The sequence below is a fragment of the Bubalus bubalis genome, chromosome 7 (genome assembly GCF_019923935.1).
Source record: "Bubalus bubalis isolate 160015118507 breed Murrah chromosome 7, NDDB_SH_1, whole genome shotgun sequence".
Lineage (NCBI taxonomy): Eukaryota > Metazoa > Chordata > Mammalia > Artiodactyla > Bovidae > Bubalus > Bubalus bubalis.
This window is the reverse complement of record NC_059163.1, coordinates 31271358-31288701: the sequence shown is the minus strand read 5'-3', so window position 1 is coordinate 31288701 and position 17344 is coordinate 31271358. Positions and strand designations below refer to the sequence as shown.

At 38.8% G+C, this 17344-nt stretch overlaps 1 protein-coding gene across 15 annotated transcripts in view; it reads left to right on the top strand.

Annotated features, from left to right (window-relative positions):
* Positions 1-9430, top strand: part of RUFY3 (RUN and FYVE domain containing 3) — a 95254-nt gene extending 85824 nt beyond the window's left edge. For 4 of the 15 annotated variants that reach the window (XM_025289936.3, XM_025289938.3, XM_006069324.4 and 1 more), the window contains 5 exons: positions 1199-1301; positions 2385-2464; positions 5152-5179; positions 5957-6028; positions 7981-9430. In XM_025289936.3, coding sequence (XP_025145721.1) covers positions 1199-1301; positions 2385-2464; positions 5152-5179; positions 5957-6028; positions 7981-8124 — 427 coding nt within the window. In that variant the 3' untranslated portion in view covers positions 8125-9430. The other 11 variants (XM_025289937.3, XM_006069326.4, XM_025289939.3 and 8 more) reach the window with 10 other exon arrangements.
* The last annotated feature ends 7914 nt before the right edge of the window (positions 9431-17344 follow it).

Sequence of the window (17344 nt, the reverse complement as noted above, 5' to 3'; positions counted from 1 at the left end):
GTCAGCATATCGTGTGTGGGTGCTAGGTCACTTCAGTTATGTCCGACTCTTTGTGACCCTATGGACCGTAGCATGTCAGGCTCCTTTGTCCATGGGATTCTCCAGGCAAGAATACTGGAGTGATTTGCCATGCCCTCTTCCAGGGAATCTTCCTGACCCAGGGATCAAACCTATGTCTCTTGACATCTCCTGCATTAGCAGGTGGGTTCTTTACCACTGGCACCACCTGGGATGCCCATTCTTCCATACCGTCTCTCAAATGAGACTCAACTCTGTGCCAAAGGCACTAATTTCAAACAAATATAAGTTTGTTGTTGAATATAAAAGTACACAGCTACTAAGGACACTAGTGGTTGAGGGTGTAACTGGGGATTGACTGCATAACTGTAAGGAGCTAATTAAAATGTAATGGGACTTACAGTGTCAGTGCTTTCATACTGTATCTTGAGATTTTAGGAATACTATCTTTCAGTTATAGTGAATCCTACCAGCATTCAGTTGACCATAACTATTCATTAAGAGTTCGTGTTAATTGTCAATACTCAGAGTAGTGCCCGCAGGCACTGGGAGATCCTAAAGTACATTCTTAATCATCCCAGGAAGCTTAAATACGTCGAATGTATTCTAGTACTACTGGTTTTATTGTATTGTATTTTACTTTAAAACCTGGTTGTCCATATATACCTGGTATACAGGTGGCACCGGTGGTAAAGAACCCACCTGCCAATGCAGGAGACATAAAGAGACGCCAGTTCAATCCTCTCGATTGGGAAGATCCCCTGGAGGAGGGCATGACAACCCACTCCAGTATTCTTGCCTGGAGAATCCCATGGACAGATGAGCCTGGTGGGCTACGGTCCACAGGGTCACGGAGTTGGACACGACTAAAGCAGCTTGGCACACATGCACTTTAAAACCTGGTTGTCCATATATACATGGTTGTTTCTATTGTTGTTGTTCAGTTGCTAAGTGCTAAGTCGTGTCTGACTCTTTGCCACCCCATGGAGTGCAGCATGCCAGGCCTCCCTGTACCTCACTGTCTCCTGGGATTTGCCCAAGTTCATGTCCATTGAATCAGTGATGCTGTTAATCAAGTATTAAAATTTCATTACTGAATTCTAAGAAAAGGGTTTGGCATTCTTTAGAAAACAGTACAGAAATCCAAATTTTCATCATTTTTTTCTCCCACCCATCCCAGGAATCATCTTGAGTTAGAGCTAAAACAGGAAAGAGAAAGAAGGTTACAAAACAGCAGGAGCATCCCAGGAAAGGGATCCCAGAAGCCAGAAGAACCCAAAATGGTAATGTTTGTTATTCCCTTGTTCCTTTACTTCAGAGTAGGCAATGGCATCCCACTCCAGTACTCTTGCCTGGAAAATCCCATGGACGGAGAACCAGTTTTTAGAGGTTACCTTGATGGACCAGGCTATTTTCTCTTATGGAACACATTTCATTACTATGGCCTAGAGTACCTAGGTGGTAGGCAGGCGCTGGGGTAAACACTGGAGGCTTGATTCTAAGTCTGCCTCTAGGACACTCTAACTTGAATTCATTTGGAAAAGGAGACTGATAACCATAATTTCCAGTGACCATCTTTTCGTTGTTGTTCAGTCACTAAGTCATATCTGACGCTTTGTGACCACATGGACTGCAGCACACCAGGCTTCCCTGACCTTTACTTCTCTCTCCTACAGTGACCATCTTAATCCTTTCAATTTGTTAAGATTATTTTAGTATCTAATATTTTTAATAATATGGTATCGCCATCCGTCCCTAATCCTGAATTCCCCTTTAACAGAATTGTCTTAAATGTTGATTTGCTTCTGTACACCTTTTTCCAAGTCATGAAGATTTCAAGTTCAGCATACTCAAGGTGCTTCTCTTGAGAAATTTAGAAAAAAAGAGAACTAGGCTTGGGAAATGGGAAATAACACAGAGTGGTTTAAAGAGCAGGAGTAGAAGCTTCTAGAGAATAGTGTTAGGAAAGAGACTTCTAGCACCTATAGTGGTGAGAGAGCCAAAATTGGATCATCCCTGGGACCCAGGAAACAGGGTTTTCTCCTAAGAAGTAACTGATACCTTGAGCCCATTTTGTAAGTAAATAGGATATATTCTGAATTTCATTTCAATCTCAAGAATTAAAGAAATATCTACTCTGAAAATCATTTGTTGCAAGTCATATCCAAACAATTTGTTAAGAAACTACTCGGAACAAAGAATAAAGGCAAATATCTTGAAAGTTAAATTTCTCCCCTAACCTTAAAAAAAAAAAAAAGCTGCTTAGCTTCGTACCAAGCTAGGACAATACAGAAGAAAATGTCTGCATGGTTAAACTTGTTTGGCAGTCTGAACAATTAATAAACTGGGCTATTTTCTTTTGGCAGGATGGGAAGCACAAAATCCAAGAGGAAAATGTTAAACTAAACAAGCCCCTGGAAGAAAGCCACAGGTGTTTACTAATAAAGTACTAAGATATAAAGCTCTTTTGGGGTGGTGGGACAGAGGGAGCTTTTGTTAGACATTGGCAGTGACTCAGATCAGACACTGACTTGTAATATTAATATTCCAGAAAGACATTTTAAAGGGAGAGTGAATAAGGAATAAACCAGTTAACACATATTGAACCAAACCCATTTAGTCAGTTTCAGAAGAAAGAAAGGTGATCAGGCTGTCTTTTGATTCTTTCCTGGTTAATCCCCAAACTATCACTTAAAAGATTAGCTCTAATCTGATCTCTACTGGATCAGTAGGAAAAGTGAATGAAAGACAAACCATAGCATTTCCTGGGTTCTTAATGTACTTGAGCATGACCTGCTTCCACCTGTGTGCTAAGTGAATGGAGGCTATGTTTCAAATAAATTCCCTAAACTCTTCATCTCATTTGCTCACTGAAAAACATGGGATCCCTTCCAGGAAGTTGACTTTTAACAAATTACTTTAATAACAAAATATTACACAGTGCCACTATATTAAAAAATGAAGGAGGTCCAACTATATGACCTTCTGGAAAAGGCAAAACCATGGAGATAGTGATTACTAGGGATTAGGGGATATGGATAGATGAATTGGTAGAGCACAAAGGATTTTATAGGGCAGTGAAAATACTCTATGACACTGTAATGATGGATACATGTCGTCATACATTTGTCCAAACCCATAGAATGTACACCACCGAGGGAGAAGCCTAAGGTAAACTGTGACTCACAGCATGTCAGTTTAGGTTCAGTAACTGTTCGTATCGGGTACCATTCTGGTGTGGAATGTTGATATTGGGGGAGGGTGGGAGGTCCAACAGAATATATAAGCAATCTGTGTCCTTTCTGCTCAGCTCTGCTGTGAACCTAACACTGCACTAAAAATTAAAGTCAATTATAATGACAATAACAAAAGATTAGTATCAAGGAAAGATACCATAGAGGAGTTTTGAGAGACCTATATACAGTATATATTTTTGGCAGCTGAATCTGTCTAATCTTTGATGCCCTAAGAATGAAATAATATGTCATCTGGAGTAAGACTAGCTGCTGGAGAAGATAAATCACACAATCCAACAACAGGATGATTTTGCAGGTGCTTAGCCTAAACAGTCCTTCCTTGCCTCCAAGGCCAGAGTGATTCCAGTACCTTTAAGTTTTACTCCCAAGAGAACATGGTCTGATCCAGGACCAGCCTTAACCTCCAGTCCATCTAACATTACAGACCATCATGGGCTGTGGGAAGGAATTAGACCATAAAATTAACCAAGGCTTAAAAGGGCCTTTCAGAGTCAGCTCATGCCAGACAAAAATCAAGTCATTTACTTTCAGGAGTGTCTTACATGACAGGTTCTGATTTTAGGCCCTAGAAATAAGAGACAATACAATGACTATCCCTTGGTATCCAGGGTTCCAGGAGCCCCTTCAGATATCAAAATCCACGGATGCTCAAGTCTCTTACAAAAAATGGCCTGGTACAATGAACATAATGGGCTGTATCTGTGGATTGTGCCTCTGGGATTTAACTAACCACAGATGTGGAACCTGAAAACCAGGAGGCATGAGTATACTACCTTATATATGTATTGTACTCTGCAGCTTAAAAAATGCGTCACATTCATTGTCTCCTTACAAATTTGCTACTGCTAAGTCACTTCAGTCGTGTCCGATTCTGTGCGACCCCAGAGACGGCAGCCCACCAGGCTCCCCCGTCCCTGGGATTCTCCAGCAAGAACACTGGAGTGGGTTGCCATTTCCTTCTCCAATGCAGGAAAGTGAAAAGTGCAAGTGAAGTCGCTCAGTCATATCCGACTCGTAGCAACCCCATGGACTGCAGCCCACCAGGCTCCTCTGTCCATGGGATTTTCCAGGCAGGAGTACTGGAGTGGGGCGTTACAAATTTACTTCTCCTTAAAAAAGCTTAATCATCTACTCCTACTTTACAGGTGAGAAAAATGAGGCACACAGAGACCCAAGTTGCCTCTCTTTATCATGTCTTCGTCTTCCTCTGCACTAAATAAAAGCTGCTTCCAGGGCCTCGCCTGGCAAGAACTGCCATCCTAAGACATACCCAAGTTGCCTTGGATTGTGGTCCAAGGAACAGCTGCCAAGCTGGTCATATTGATGGTCACACTGCCATTCAACTGAAGAGAATTGGAATCATTATAGATCTGTGGTCCATTTTCCCCAGAATTGAATGTGGGCTTTGCTTCTCTTGTATAAGTTCTGTTCCAAGTTGGGAAAATTGGGGTTAGCTCAGCTGGTCTCATGAAGAAATAGTTCAATCTAAATGGATAACTTGGGAGAAGGGACTAATACATGACATACGAGAATCAGCAGGTTTCCATAATACTAGATAGGAAAAAAAGCTATTAAAATGCATGGCCTCAGCCACTGGGGCTTTGTAGGTTGGGAAACATGAAGACTATTTTCTTGATAGTAGGAAGGAAACAAAATATAACTCTCGTCTATTTTTAAACAGGAACCTAGACTAATATAGGATCTTATCCTAGTAATAGATTTAACAACCAAAATTTCCTCTCCTCGGAGGTCAACATTAATAATTACTTTGGTCCCAACAACATAAAAGAACCATGGTATTGCTTTCTCCGTGCTTTTAAAATGATAAAGGAAATATAAGCTGCTGTTAGTTACTGTTTTTACTTTCCTGTTATAGGCTGCAGTCTCACCCTGTGGATCAACAGGTAACTGAGTCTCCTGTCCTAAAACGTCTTGTAAAAAATTAGGTAGGTAGTTGGCTGGGCCCTGCCTAGTTGTAAACAGGGCAGCAAGGGAGGTAGGTGAACGCATACAAGTCTCTGTGCCCCATCCTTTTAATATCCTAAACATGCATTTCCCCGACACTCTCACAGCAAGTAGGACAGTTTTGAGCAATTTACTAAGTAAAACAGCAGTGCTCACTCCCTATTTGAGATTCTCTTTGACTTACTGTGAGACCTCAGAGAGCTCACCAGACCTCCCTTGCCCTTAGCTTTCCTTTAAATAAAAGGAAGAGAAAAAATACCTCTTGATCACTTGGAAATAAGCAAACATCAATGGTTAAGAAATACATTACAAAATATAGTGGTAACTCCATGAGAAAGATGATAAATGCTACTATGTCTGAGTTACCATGGTCTTTTATTTACTAGGTATACTGAAGCCTACTCCCTTCCATTCCTCATGACAGAATAATACAAAAGGGATGGAGCTTTTAACATTTATATACATGAATTTCTTTATATCAGTAAAATTGCATGTTACTTTATTATAAAAATTAAGAGGGTCAACAAGGATAATGATATTATCAGAGTTATATTAAGGTGGTAAGACTATATATATATATATATATATATATATATATATATGTAACTTGTTTTTCTAGTTTCCAGTAGTCTGCAGTGTGATTATATAATGCATATTCTGAAAATACTGATATTTCTGGGGCTAAGGGAGACTGACTGGCTCACTGTGTGGTTTAGGATCAGCTGTTGCCCTCCGAAAAGCCACCGAAGTATTGTCAGCTATGCCAGGAAGACTGCAGCCTAACAAAGGTAACAGTGATGAGAAACAAACAGGTTCTTCGTAGGGACGCCCACTGCATGACTAGCTGCTTCTGATGGCAGGGACTTCGCCATGTAGAGTGCAGAGTGGGGGGTGGGAAGCAAAAGGAACAGCAGTGAGTGTGTACCTATTATTTTCAGTCCTATTAAGTCATGTCAGTAAATCCCCATTCAAATATTAAATACAAAATTTACTACATAATTTAAAATAAACAAATTATAAATTTGTTCATTACAAAAGGATAATGAACAAAGTGTACATGAAGTCCTGGTCTCGTTAAGCTTATGTCCTTTGTGCCATCATTTTAGGAAGAGCCTTGGGCTCAGAGGTGTCACGTGCATTTCCCAGTTACTGAAAGCTCAGATGCAGCCTGATTTTGGCTGCAAAGTCTACACTCCTTCCAGTACTCCATCCTGTTTAGAACAGAGAAGACAGGTTAGGGAAGGGAATCCTTTGAACTAGTTGGGGAAACACCCTCTGAAAGGAAAACAAGCTCTCTTTCCACCAAAACGCTTGTTTTCCCTTTGGATCCTCAAGGGTCTCTGTCTGAGCACCTTCCCAGCTTGTCATTCTAGAGTCAGCTGGGTGAAGGAAGCATGCAAGGAAGAGTAAGCATCTTTGACGGCCACATCTGTGCCTTGCTCACAGTAGGATCCCCCAGTATCTAATATGTGCCCAGTTCATAGCAGATGCTCAAGAAATGTTACAGACAAATGAGTGTCAGGAACAAGTGCATAGAGGAGATGGAAACATGCCCAAATTCTACATTACAACCTACATGCCAGTGTCTGTGATCATGCTAAAATTTTAACAAGCAAAATTGTAGTATGACCTAGTCTTAAATTAGCAGAAACATAAAGATGGACTGCCTTTATAGAATTGGAAGTTGTAGTTAGAGAAATGTGTTCCGAAACAGAAGAGGCTGCTAATCTAATTCTGGCTTTTCTTGTCTAAGACCTGCAAAGTAACTGCAATATGTCAGAGGAAACATTCCTCCCAGGCTTTCAAATAAGATTGATTCCCCCCTACTCCACTGCACCCTCAGAAAGATGAATTGTTTAGGAGGAAAGGAGCATTATTTATGGGGAAAAGTATTCTTCACAGCCTTTATACAGGGCACCTTGGAGCTGTGTGTGCCCTGTCCTGTCAGTCTCTGTGACATGGCCATAATGACCCACATGCTGTCCCACAGTTTGGCTACTAAAGACTCCAAATGTTAGTCACTCAGTCGCCTCCGACCCTTTGGACTGTAGCCCACCAGGCTCCTCTGTCCAGGGAATTTTACTTAAGTGGGTTGCCATTTTCCTCCGCTAGGGGATATTCCCAACCCAGGGATTGAACCCGCATCCCTTGTGTCTCTTGCGCTGCAAGCAGATTCTTTACCCCCTGAGCCATCAGGGAAGCCTTTGCTTAATAGCTTAATTTCCCAAATAGAAAGGAGGCAGGCAGCTGTGCCCTGCTGCACTAATATCCCAAAAGATGTGCTCGCAGAGCATCACAGGAAAACATTAAGCACATCATGTATTAGAAATTATGCTTTTAGTTCATGCTCAGCAAAGTTTCTAAGTGTTTCGCTGGTTACCAAACCCACGGCTAGGTCATCGCCTGCCTTATTTGGAGTATGCTTAGGTAACAGCAAACTAATTTTAGAACTAGCCCACCTAAAAGTGAATGTAAATGGAAGTATATATTCTGAAGATAAATAATTTGTGTATTATCTGTTCATGTGAACTCTGTGGAAATGCTTCTCTTCATTTAGATCTAAGAACTAGACTGTACACTTTGTAGACAGGTTGTTTGGTCCGATACTGTGTGGCTACAGCACATATTCAGCCAGTATTTTATTGGACGTTGAGCATCCGTGATATTTGGCCTCCTGCATCCCATGCATACTTATGCCCTGCTCTTCTGTTACCCACCTGACCTCGCTTTCTCTTTGTAGAATGTATGTAGGAACTGCAGAGGAACCTTCTGTAACATCTGTTCAACAAACGAACTGCCTCTTCCTTCAAGTATCAAGCCTGAGCGAGTTTGCAATCCCTGCCATGAGCATCTGATGAAACAATATTCTACCAGTCCATCGTAAGATGGAGGCCAAGATCTGGACCAGAATGTATCCACCCACGTTAGATGTCAGAATCCCCTAGAGCAGACTTTAGAATTAACTCGAGTTGATAGGAATGCTTTAAATAAACCAGGTCCAGGAAGAAAAGGCAGTGGTTAACAGTGCTGGAAATTTTGTGTTTTCTCTAATGACTGTATGAATAAAAGTTACTCATTTGAGCCTCTCTCTGCTAAATCTAAACAACCTCACTTTGAAGCATTGATCTGATAGCTTGTCTTTGGAAGGGCTATTCATTTTTATGAATAGTGATATTAATACTGAGCTGCATGTTAAAGGAGAGAGGGTCCTTAGTGAATAAGAATAAAAAGGAAAATGATCATCCCTTTATTATATTTGGAGATTCAAGAGGGAAAGATCATTGTTAACCGAGATTGAAATGATAGAGGTTACATGTTCTCTCAGGTGCTGCTAGACATAAACATTATTTCCTCTTTACCCCTCCTACCTACCTCTTCTTTAAAGGATCTCTACCAAACTGTGAACCCAAACTCAGGGAAAAGAAATTAAAGAGTAATATAAATTTTGAATGTACTTAATATTATAATGTATTCTAGTTTTAGGACCAGAATTTTCTAGTTCTGGCCTACACGTTTTCACTATCAGAATAAGGAGGAAGAATGTTTGCCGTTTTTCCACTTACTGACTTCAAAAGTAAATACCTGCCCTTTTCAGAATCTGCTACGCAACAAGCCAGCTCTTCCCCAGTCTCCCTCCTCTTTGGGTCATGGAAATTATAAGGGGTTTTAAAGATAGGGTTTGACTTTTGCAAACAGGAAGTACTAAAGCAAAGCCATGTCAGGTGTAGAGTGAAGAAATTTAATTTGTCCATGGCTGAGAATAATTAGCTGAGAATATTTGTTAAATTCTTTTGTGAATAAGGGATTCCTTATTCCAAGCCAAGATTCAGAACTGGTAGACAGGTTTTTTGGAAAATATACTCAAAACAGTTCTTAGCAACAAACCCTTTGGGGGGAAAAAAAAAAGAGATGTGCATTCAGCAGGGGAAAGCAGGAGATGGTCTATGCTCCTTTGATTATGTTGCATGTACATAGATTGTTTGATTCCAATTAAGACCTAAGAAGATTCTGTTAACTGGTTTAGAGTTATGGGGTGGAAACATCCTGGAACTATGATATTTGATAAATTCTGTCTCCTAAAAAGAGTGACAGCCCAGGAAAGTTGTTATTCCAGAAGTCTGACCTGTTACTTGGTGGATCTGAATTTTAAGAGTCCTAGGAAGAAATAAAATTAGTTAATTCCAACGTCATTTGTTGTCATTTTTTCTCTTTAAATAATATCTATTGCTTGTGATTCTCCATCTTCCTTATTTTTGACTACATGTATATGTCAGCACTGTTCTAGGCTCTACAGAAAATGGCGGGGGAGGAGGGGGTGGATTATCCTAAATTAGCAAAAGTTATTTTATAATTAGTTTTGAACTAAATTGAAGAGGCCACTCTGTACATGGCATGTAAGGAGGAATAAATAACTAGCCACTTGAGATTTGTTTTGGAAATGCACATAAGCTGTTTAGTGTTTTGGTTATTTTTTTAAGACCACAGCTCCAGAGATTTGTTATTAGTGCATATGCCCACGAAGCAAGGGGACCAAGTCATGAATACCTTGACTATTATAAGAATAGGCCTTTCTTCCTTAAAAATTGTTTCTACTGTTTACAATAGTATCACCAAGAATAACATATTAGGAATACACTTAACCACAGAAGCAAATGACTTGTATACTGAAAACTAAAGCACTGCCAAAAGAAGATACCAGTACAGGAAAGACACCTCATGTTCATGAAATGGAAAGCTTACATTATTGACCAGATGTATTAATACGTCTTTTGTTACCCAAATGTTACTGACCAGAGACATATAAATACATTTTTAAAGAGTGATACAATTAACATCACTGTGCAGAGTTTTTAGAATGTAAAATTGATCAAGGGTTCATTATACAGCTTAAGATTGTCATTATCATTCACATTTTACTGTTAGGTTTTTGTTCCTACTTTGTGTATATTATAAACATAAGTTTTTAGCATAAAACCTTAAAAAATGACACATCGTGAAGTTTTGAGATAAGAATTTGTCTGTGGTTTTATGCAGATACTTTTGATTGTCCAAGAGACATATATACTAATGTCTCAGAAGATGGTATTCTTCAGAATATAGTTGATTCAGATGATGTGAATGTTACACACACACAAAAAGCCTTAATGACTGATTCTAATAGAGAAAGTGAAAATGAGACTCACAGTGCTGGAGACGACAGGTATGTCAGGTATAACTATTGAATGTAATAACCCACAAAGTGTTATAACACAATTGTGGGCCGGCCAAAATAAAAATCGCTGACCACAGGCTTTAGTTTCTGAAAAATTCCCTCAGTTGATAATGAGTTTGTATCTTTTAAATGTCAGTACTACCTCAACCATCTACAGATTCAGTGTAACCCCTATCAAAAATCCCAATATCTTTTGCACAAATAGAAGCATTTATATGGAACCTCAAGAGGTGCCTAAACAGCCAAAACAATCTTGAAAAAAAGTTAAATGTCTCACACTTCCTGATTTCAAAACTTACAGAGCTACAGTGCTGAGGGCAGTATGGTAATGGCATACAGACATAATGAGCCATCGGAGTAGAGAGCCTAGGAATAGACCTTCACATCTACACTCAAATGATTTCTGACAAGAGTGCCAAGACTATTCAATGGAAAAAGGATAGAATTGTCAAACCTGATACTGGGAAAACTAGATATGCACATGCCAAAACAACTAAGATGGACTTTTATACCATATACAAAAGTAACTTGAAATGGATCAAAGATCTGAACATAGATCTAGAACTATTAAATTCTTAGAACAAAGAGGAGGAAGATTCATAACACTGGGTCTGGCAGTGACTTTTTTGGATAAGACCAAAAACGCAAGCAACGTAAGAAAATAGGTTAGCTTCGTCAGAATAAAAAAATCTTTTAAAGAAACTGGAATCCTTGTGCACTGTTGGTGGCAATGTAAAGTGGTACAGCCAGTACAGAAAATAGAATGGCAGTTCCTAAAGAAATGAAAAGTTCCATGTAATACAGCAGTTCCACCTCTGGATATATATACCCAGAAATGAAAGCGGGGTTATACCCACGTTCATGGCAGCATCATTCACAATAGCCAGAAGGTGAAGCCACCCAAGTGTTCATTTATCAGTGAATGGATAAACAAAATATGGTAGATACATTCAGCCTTAAAAAGCAGGGAAATTCTGACACATACTACAACATGGATGGACCCTGACATGAGATAAGCCAGTCACAAAAAAACAAATAGGATTCCACCTATGTGAAGTATCTAGTTAAATTCACAAACAGTAGAAAGACAGACAAACAAGTTACCAAGGACTTGGGGAAGTGGGAAATGGATAGAGTTTCAATTGGTTGGGGGCGGGGGGGAGGGGGGAGGGATGGGGATGAAAAGTTCTGGTGATGGATGGTGGTGGTGGTGTTCGTACAATATGAATGTACTTAATGCCAAAGAAATGTACACTTAAAAATGATTAAAATGGTAAAATGTTTGTATATTTTACAACTTTTAAAATACCACGCTTTCCAATTGGATACAGAAAATAGATATGTATGTGTATATGGGTGGGTACACAAACATATATCCCCATCTGCTCTGAGGGTCTGGAAGCTGACACCCCAGTAGCAATGGGCACATCCAATGCCCGGTCTTTAATCAGAAACCAAAGCTTGGTTTATAATACCATTCTTCAATAAAAGGAACCAGGATTCGTTGGAGAAATGGCTGGTTCTAGGTCTGGGGCATCTTGGAACATCAAAAAGTAAGGAAGTGCTATTGAAAAAAAAAAAAGGAGGAAGGCATAGCAAAGGTATACAGGAGAAAACTAGACGCTTCCAGTGGGTAAAGCTGAAAAAATGCGAGCAAAATAATGTAGGAGTATTACCCAGAGAATAAATGAGTCCATATTAATATGAGATTAAATAAATGACAGAGAAGTATCATGTCTCCTACAAAGAAAAATTCCAAGAAATTTATGTAGCTACTATTCCTTCAAGAAGTGAAGCTTACCTCCCCACCTTTTGAATATGGGCTGTGCTTAGAAATTTGCTTCAAAAAAGTAGAATATAGAAAGAGAAATAAAGGGGCTTTTTAGTAACCAAGGAAACACTGTTTTGGCCACGTGATCAAAATTCACATGGTCAGTGACGTCATGTTGATAACAAGAATCCTTGATAAGGTGAAAGCAGTGAGAATAATTCCTTGGTATTCTTCCTCCCAAAACCAATAAACCTAGTCTAACCATGAGAAAATCTCAGAAAACTCTGAGGGACATTCAACAAAATATCTGACCAGTACTCTAAATGTATCAGGTCATCAAAAACAAAGACTGAGGTTAAGGAGACAGGAAGACTAACATAATGTGGGATCCTGGAATGAAAGATACTAGGGAAAAGCTAATAAAATCTGAACAAAGTGTGGAATTCAGTCAATGGTTATGTATCAGCATTAACCGTGACAAATGTATTGTAGCAACATAAAATGTAAACAGGGAAATTAGGCCAGTGTTTACAAGAATTCTACTGCTTTTGCAACATTTTTGTGTATCTCAAAACTATTCCGAAATAAAGTTTATTTAAATTTAAAAATTTGTGCTTTCATATTCCAAGCAACTATAGGTCAGACTTTACAGAACTTGATTGAACTCCCTAAATGCAGTTTATTTCCAAATAGAATCTGAGGATTTTCCTCAGCATGAGGATTTTAAATCAGATCTGTAGTTCAGCACATGGCTCTTTCATTGTTTACAGTCAAGTTATAAAAATGATAATTTGAAAAGATACATGCACCCCTATATTCACTGCAGCACTATTTACAATGACCAAGACATGGAAGTAACCTAAATGTTCCATTGACAGATGCAAGGATAAAGAAGATGTGGTATATATACACAATGAAAAATTACTCAGCTATAAAAAAGAATGAAATAATGCCATTTTGCAGCTACGTGGATGGACCTAGAGAGTATCATACTCAGGAAGTAAGCTAGACAGATACAAGACAAATACATGATACCGCTTATTTGTGGAAACTAAAAGGATAAAAATTAACTTACAGGGACTTCGCTGTTGGCACAGGGGCTAAGAATCTACCTTGCAATGCAGGGGACTATAAACGAGATCCCACATGCCACAGAGCAACTAAGCCTGCACTCCTCAACTAGAGATCCCACATGGAGCAACAAAGACCCCGAGGGCCCCAACTAAGACCTGATGCAGCCAAATAAATACTTTAAAAAATATATACAAAATACAATACAAATAGACCCACACACAGAGAAAACAATGATTATCAAAGGGGAAAGCAGCAGGGAGAGAAATTAGGAGTTTGGGATTAACATATATATACTACTACATATACAATAGATAACCAACAAGGGCCTACTGTATAGCACAGGGAACTATCCTCAATACTTGGTGATAACCTATAAGGAAAAAAGGATATATGTCTATAATATTTATCCATACAGATATACATGTATAACTGAATCACTTTACTGTATACCTGAAACAAGCACTTTTAAATCAAGTACACTTCAATTTTTTTTATAAAAACTTAATAAAAAAACTGCAAACTTGTTAATAAAAAAGTGAAAGTTGGAAAAAAATGTATGAAACTCTTAAAGGGAATTTTAACCATTCTGTGAAAGGACTCCAGGTATAGCCTACTGATTTTGAAGTAACTCTCAGGGCTACCATCTATATTACAGCCTCATTTCAGCTTTGCCCAGCAGACAATGTAGGCCTTTCTAAAGAACTGTATTTCAGAAGTAGCACGTTTTGATTTATAGTAAAGCATCTTGCTAATAACTTAGCCTGCTGCTGCTAAGTCGCTTCAGTCGTGTCTGACTCTGTGCAACCCCATAGACGGCAGCCCACCAGGCTCCCCCGTCCCTGGGATTCTCCAGGCAAGAACACTGGAGTGGGTTGCCATTTCCTTCTCCAATGCAGGAAAGTGAAAAGTGAAAGTGAAGTCGCTCAGTCATTCTAATAACCCCCAAATGTTCTCCTGGGTCAAATCTTAATGAGTCTTAGACTTTTGTTAGCTTGGGGACTGCCCATTATTAAGGTCTTCTATTTTATTCTCACCATTCCTGAGGACAGCTGATTTTATTAACACATTAATTACTTTTGTATATGAGATTTGTGCAAGCATGTCAATCTACCAAATCAAAAATTAAGTATCTGATAAGGAGTTCTACACCTATAATACAAGATAAACTTTATTCAAAGAGTGTATCACCTTGAAATGTAAACTTAGTCAAAAACAGAACCAGTGACCAGCTGTAAGCATTGCTGAGCATGTAAGTAAGCTTGGTAAAGATAACTCGGGCCTCCAATGGGCAGGTAGGGTGGAAAAACCTGCTTGTCTCCAGATAGCCGTAGTGCCATGCCATCCTGGGATGTTACTTCTCAGCACAATGCTGCTGTGCTGCTAAGTCGCTTCAATCGTGTCCGACTCTGTGCGACCCTATGGACAGCAGCCCACCAGCTCTTCTGTCCACGAAATTCTCTAGGCAAGAATACTGGAGTGGGTTGCCATTTCCTTCTCCATCTCAGCACAATAGTATCATTCATATTCAATTGTAAGGTCTGTCACCAATAGTTTGTTCTTGTAAATTAGAGGTTAAAAATTAGCCCAATATTATCACCTGTATTCCCCTATTTGCTCTCTTGAGGGGGCAAGAAATGGATGGAATTATAGCCAGCCTACTAGAAATTCCAAGTAACTCAGCTTCTTATTAGTTCTGGTCTATATTTCCAAACGTCATCAAGTGACAGAAAGGTTGAGAGCCTCTGTATTTCAGTTAGAACAAAGTGAGTTTTCAAATCACAAGTCTTTGAATGTATTTGTGAAATTTCACAGGCTTCAGATTTAGTCTGGAACATTTGAAAAGCTTATTCTTTAAGTACTATAGTGATGTTTCTGAGTTTCTCGGAGTAGTCCATATCCTAGAGTCAATTTGGCTACACACCTTCATGCGTTTACCACCAGGTGCTTTCAAAATCACTTCACTGGAACCTCCTAGTTCTGACACAGAACCCAGAGGCCATAAAAAAGGGAGATTTAAAAACCTACCACGTAATTTCTGCCATGAAAAGCCAATAAAGTGACAAACTGGGGGGCGGGGAAGGGTGTGTTTAAAGCCAGCTCATTGTGAGAAGCCAGCTCTTGCCACTTAATTAAGAAAAAGACCACACACAGTAGAAAAGTGGTCATTTGACATCACTGAAAGGCGATCAGTGAAACTCAAACTCAGCCTGTGGAAACCGCTAAAGGTTCACAGCATTTCTCCAATAAATAAAATGGAAGGGGAAACATAAAAGAAACAAAAAACAGGAACTTCGATTTTACTTAAGATATTTGGTCAGTAAGCTTACAAAAATATGCTTAACATCACTGATTGGGACAGTAAATTAAAACCTTTTGTGTGTCTTATTTTACACAGAGAATGGCTAAAATTACAGGCTGGAAATATCAAATGGTGAGGATATGGACCAACTGGAACTGTCATATTGTTTGGGATATCTAAAATAGAATGATCACTTTGGAAAAGGGTACGTCAATTTCTAGTAAAATTAAATATATATCAACCTTGGGACTTCCTCAGAAGTCCAGTGGTTAGGATTCCACACTTCCACTATAGGAGGCACAGGTTGAATCCCTTACTGAGGAACTAAGATTCCATATGCTGTGTGGCATGGCTAGGAAAAAAAGAAAAAGAAAAAAGAAAAAAGAAAAAAAAAAAATAATATATATCTCTCTCTCTCTCTATCTCCTTGCAATTCAGGATAGTCCACTAAGTACTTACCCAAAAGAAATTAAAACGTAGGTCCACAAGAAGCCTTGCACATGATATTCATAGCAACTTTATTCATGATAGCCAAAAAATAAATAGCCCTTCACCAGACCAGTGAAAAATTAAACTACAGCATATTCATACAGTGAAATACTACTCAGCAATGAAAAGGAACAAAGGGCTGACACACAAAGATGAATGTCAACAAATGCAGAGTGGGAGAAATTTACATAAGAATACATAATGATTACATTTACAGGCGAAACTACGGTGGAAACAAAATCCTAACCAGAAAGGACGGAGGAGGAACAGGAACTGACTGCAGAAATGTTCTGATGTGATGGAAATGCTCCACAGCTTGTAAGGGGTTTGGGTTACAGAGTTATGTATCAACACTCATCAAAGTAACATTTGTTCACTTTACTGTACATTTTACCCCAAGAATAAGAAGTCTACTTAATAATACGGGTGCTACAAAGCTTAAGATTCAAGTATAGATGTCTACAACTTGGACACACATAAACAAAATGCATTGATGGAAGCATAAATACATGAAGAAAATATGGTAAAATGTTACTTCCAAAATCTAGGTGGTATTATGTATAGGCATTCAATTTTTCCAAATATTTGAAGTTTTTATTAAAATTTGTTATTAAAACATGTTGCAGAGGAAAAAGAGACATAATAACCACTGCAGGGTATGGACTGTTGCTTAGATCCTGATTCAAATGTACTTTTTGAGAAATTATTTGATAAGAAATTAGTATTTTTAGGAGTAATGGTTATTTTTAAATTTGGGGGGGTTGAGCAGCATGTGGGATCTTAGTTCCCTGACCAGAGCTTGAACCCACCCCCCCCCGCCCTGAATTGGAAGCACAAGTCTTAAGCCAAGAAAGTCCCTAAAGTCCTATTTTTAAAAAGAAATATAGGATATACATATATTCAGAAAAAATGATGGTTATCTTGAATTTGTTTTAAAATTAATGAGGATAAGTAGATGGGGATTATAAGAGAAAAAGAAATATGGGGAGAGGCTATGAACACAAGTTCATACAAAAGAAAATCCAAAAGCCTTTAAACATGAAGAAATTGTGTATTTTTAACCTTGGCAGATTGGCAAAGAGTAGATTGCTAATACACTGTTTGAGGGGGTTGTGGAGAAATGGGGACTTGCATTGCTGGTGCAAACTAAGAAAAAACAAGCTATAGATAGAAACTGAATTTTAGATATAAGTTTACAAGTGCACATGCTCTGACCATTTATCCTATAGAGAAATTTATGCATGTACAAAATGATCTAA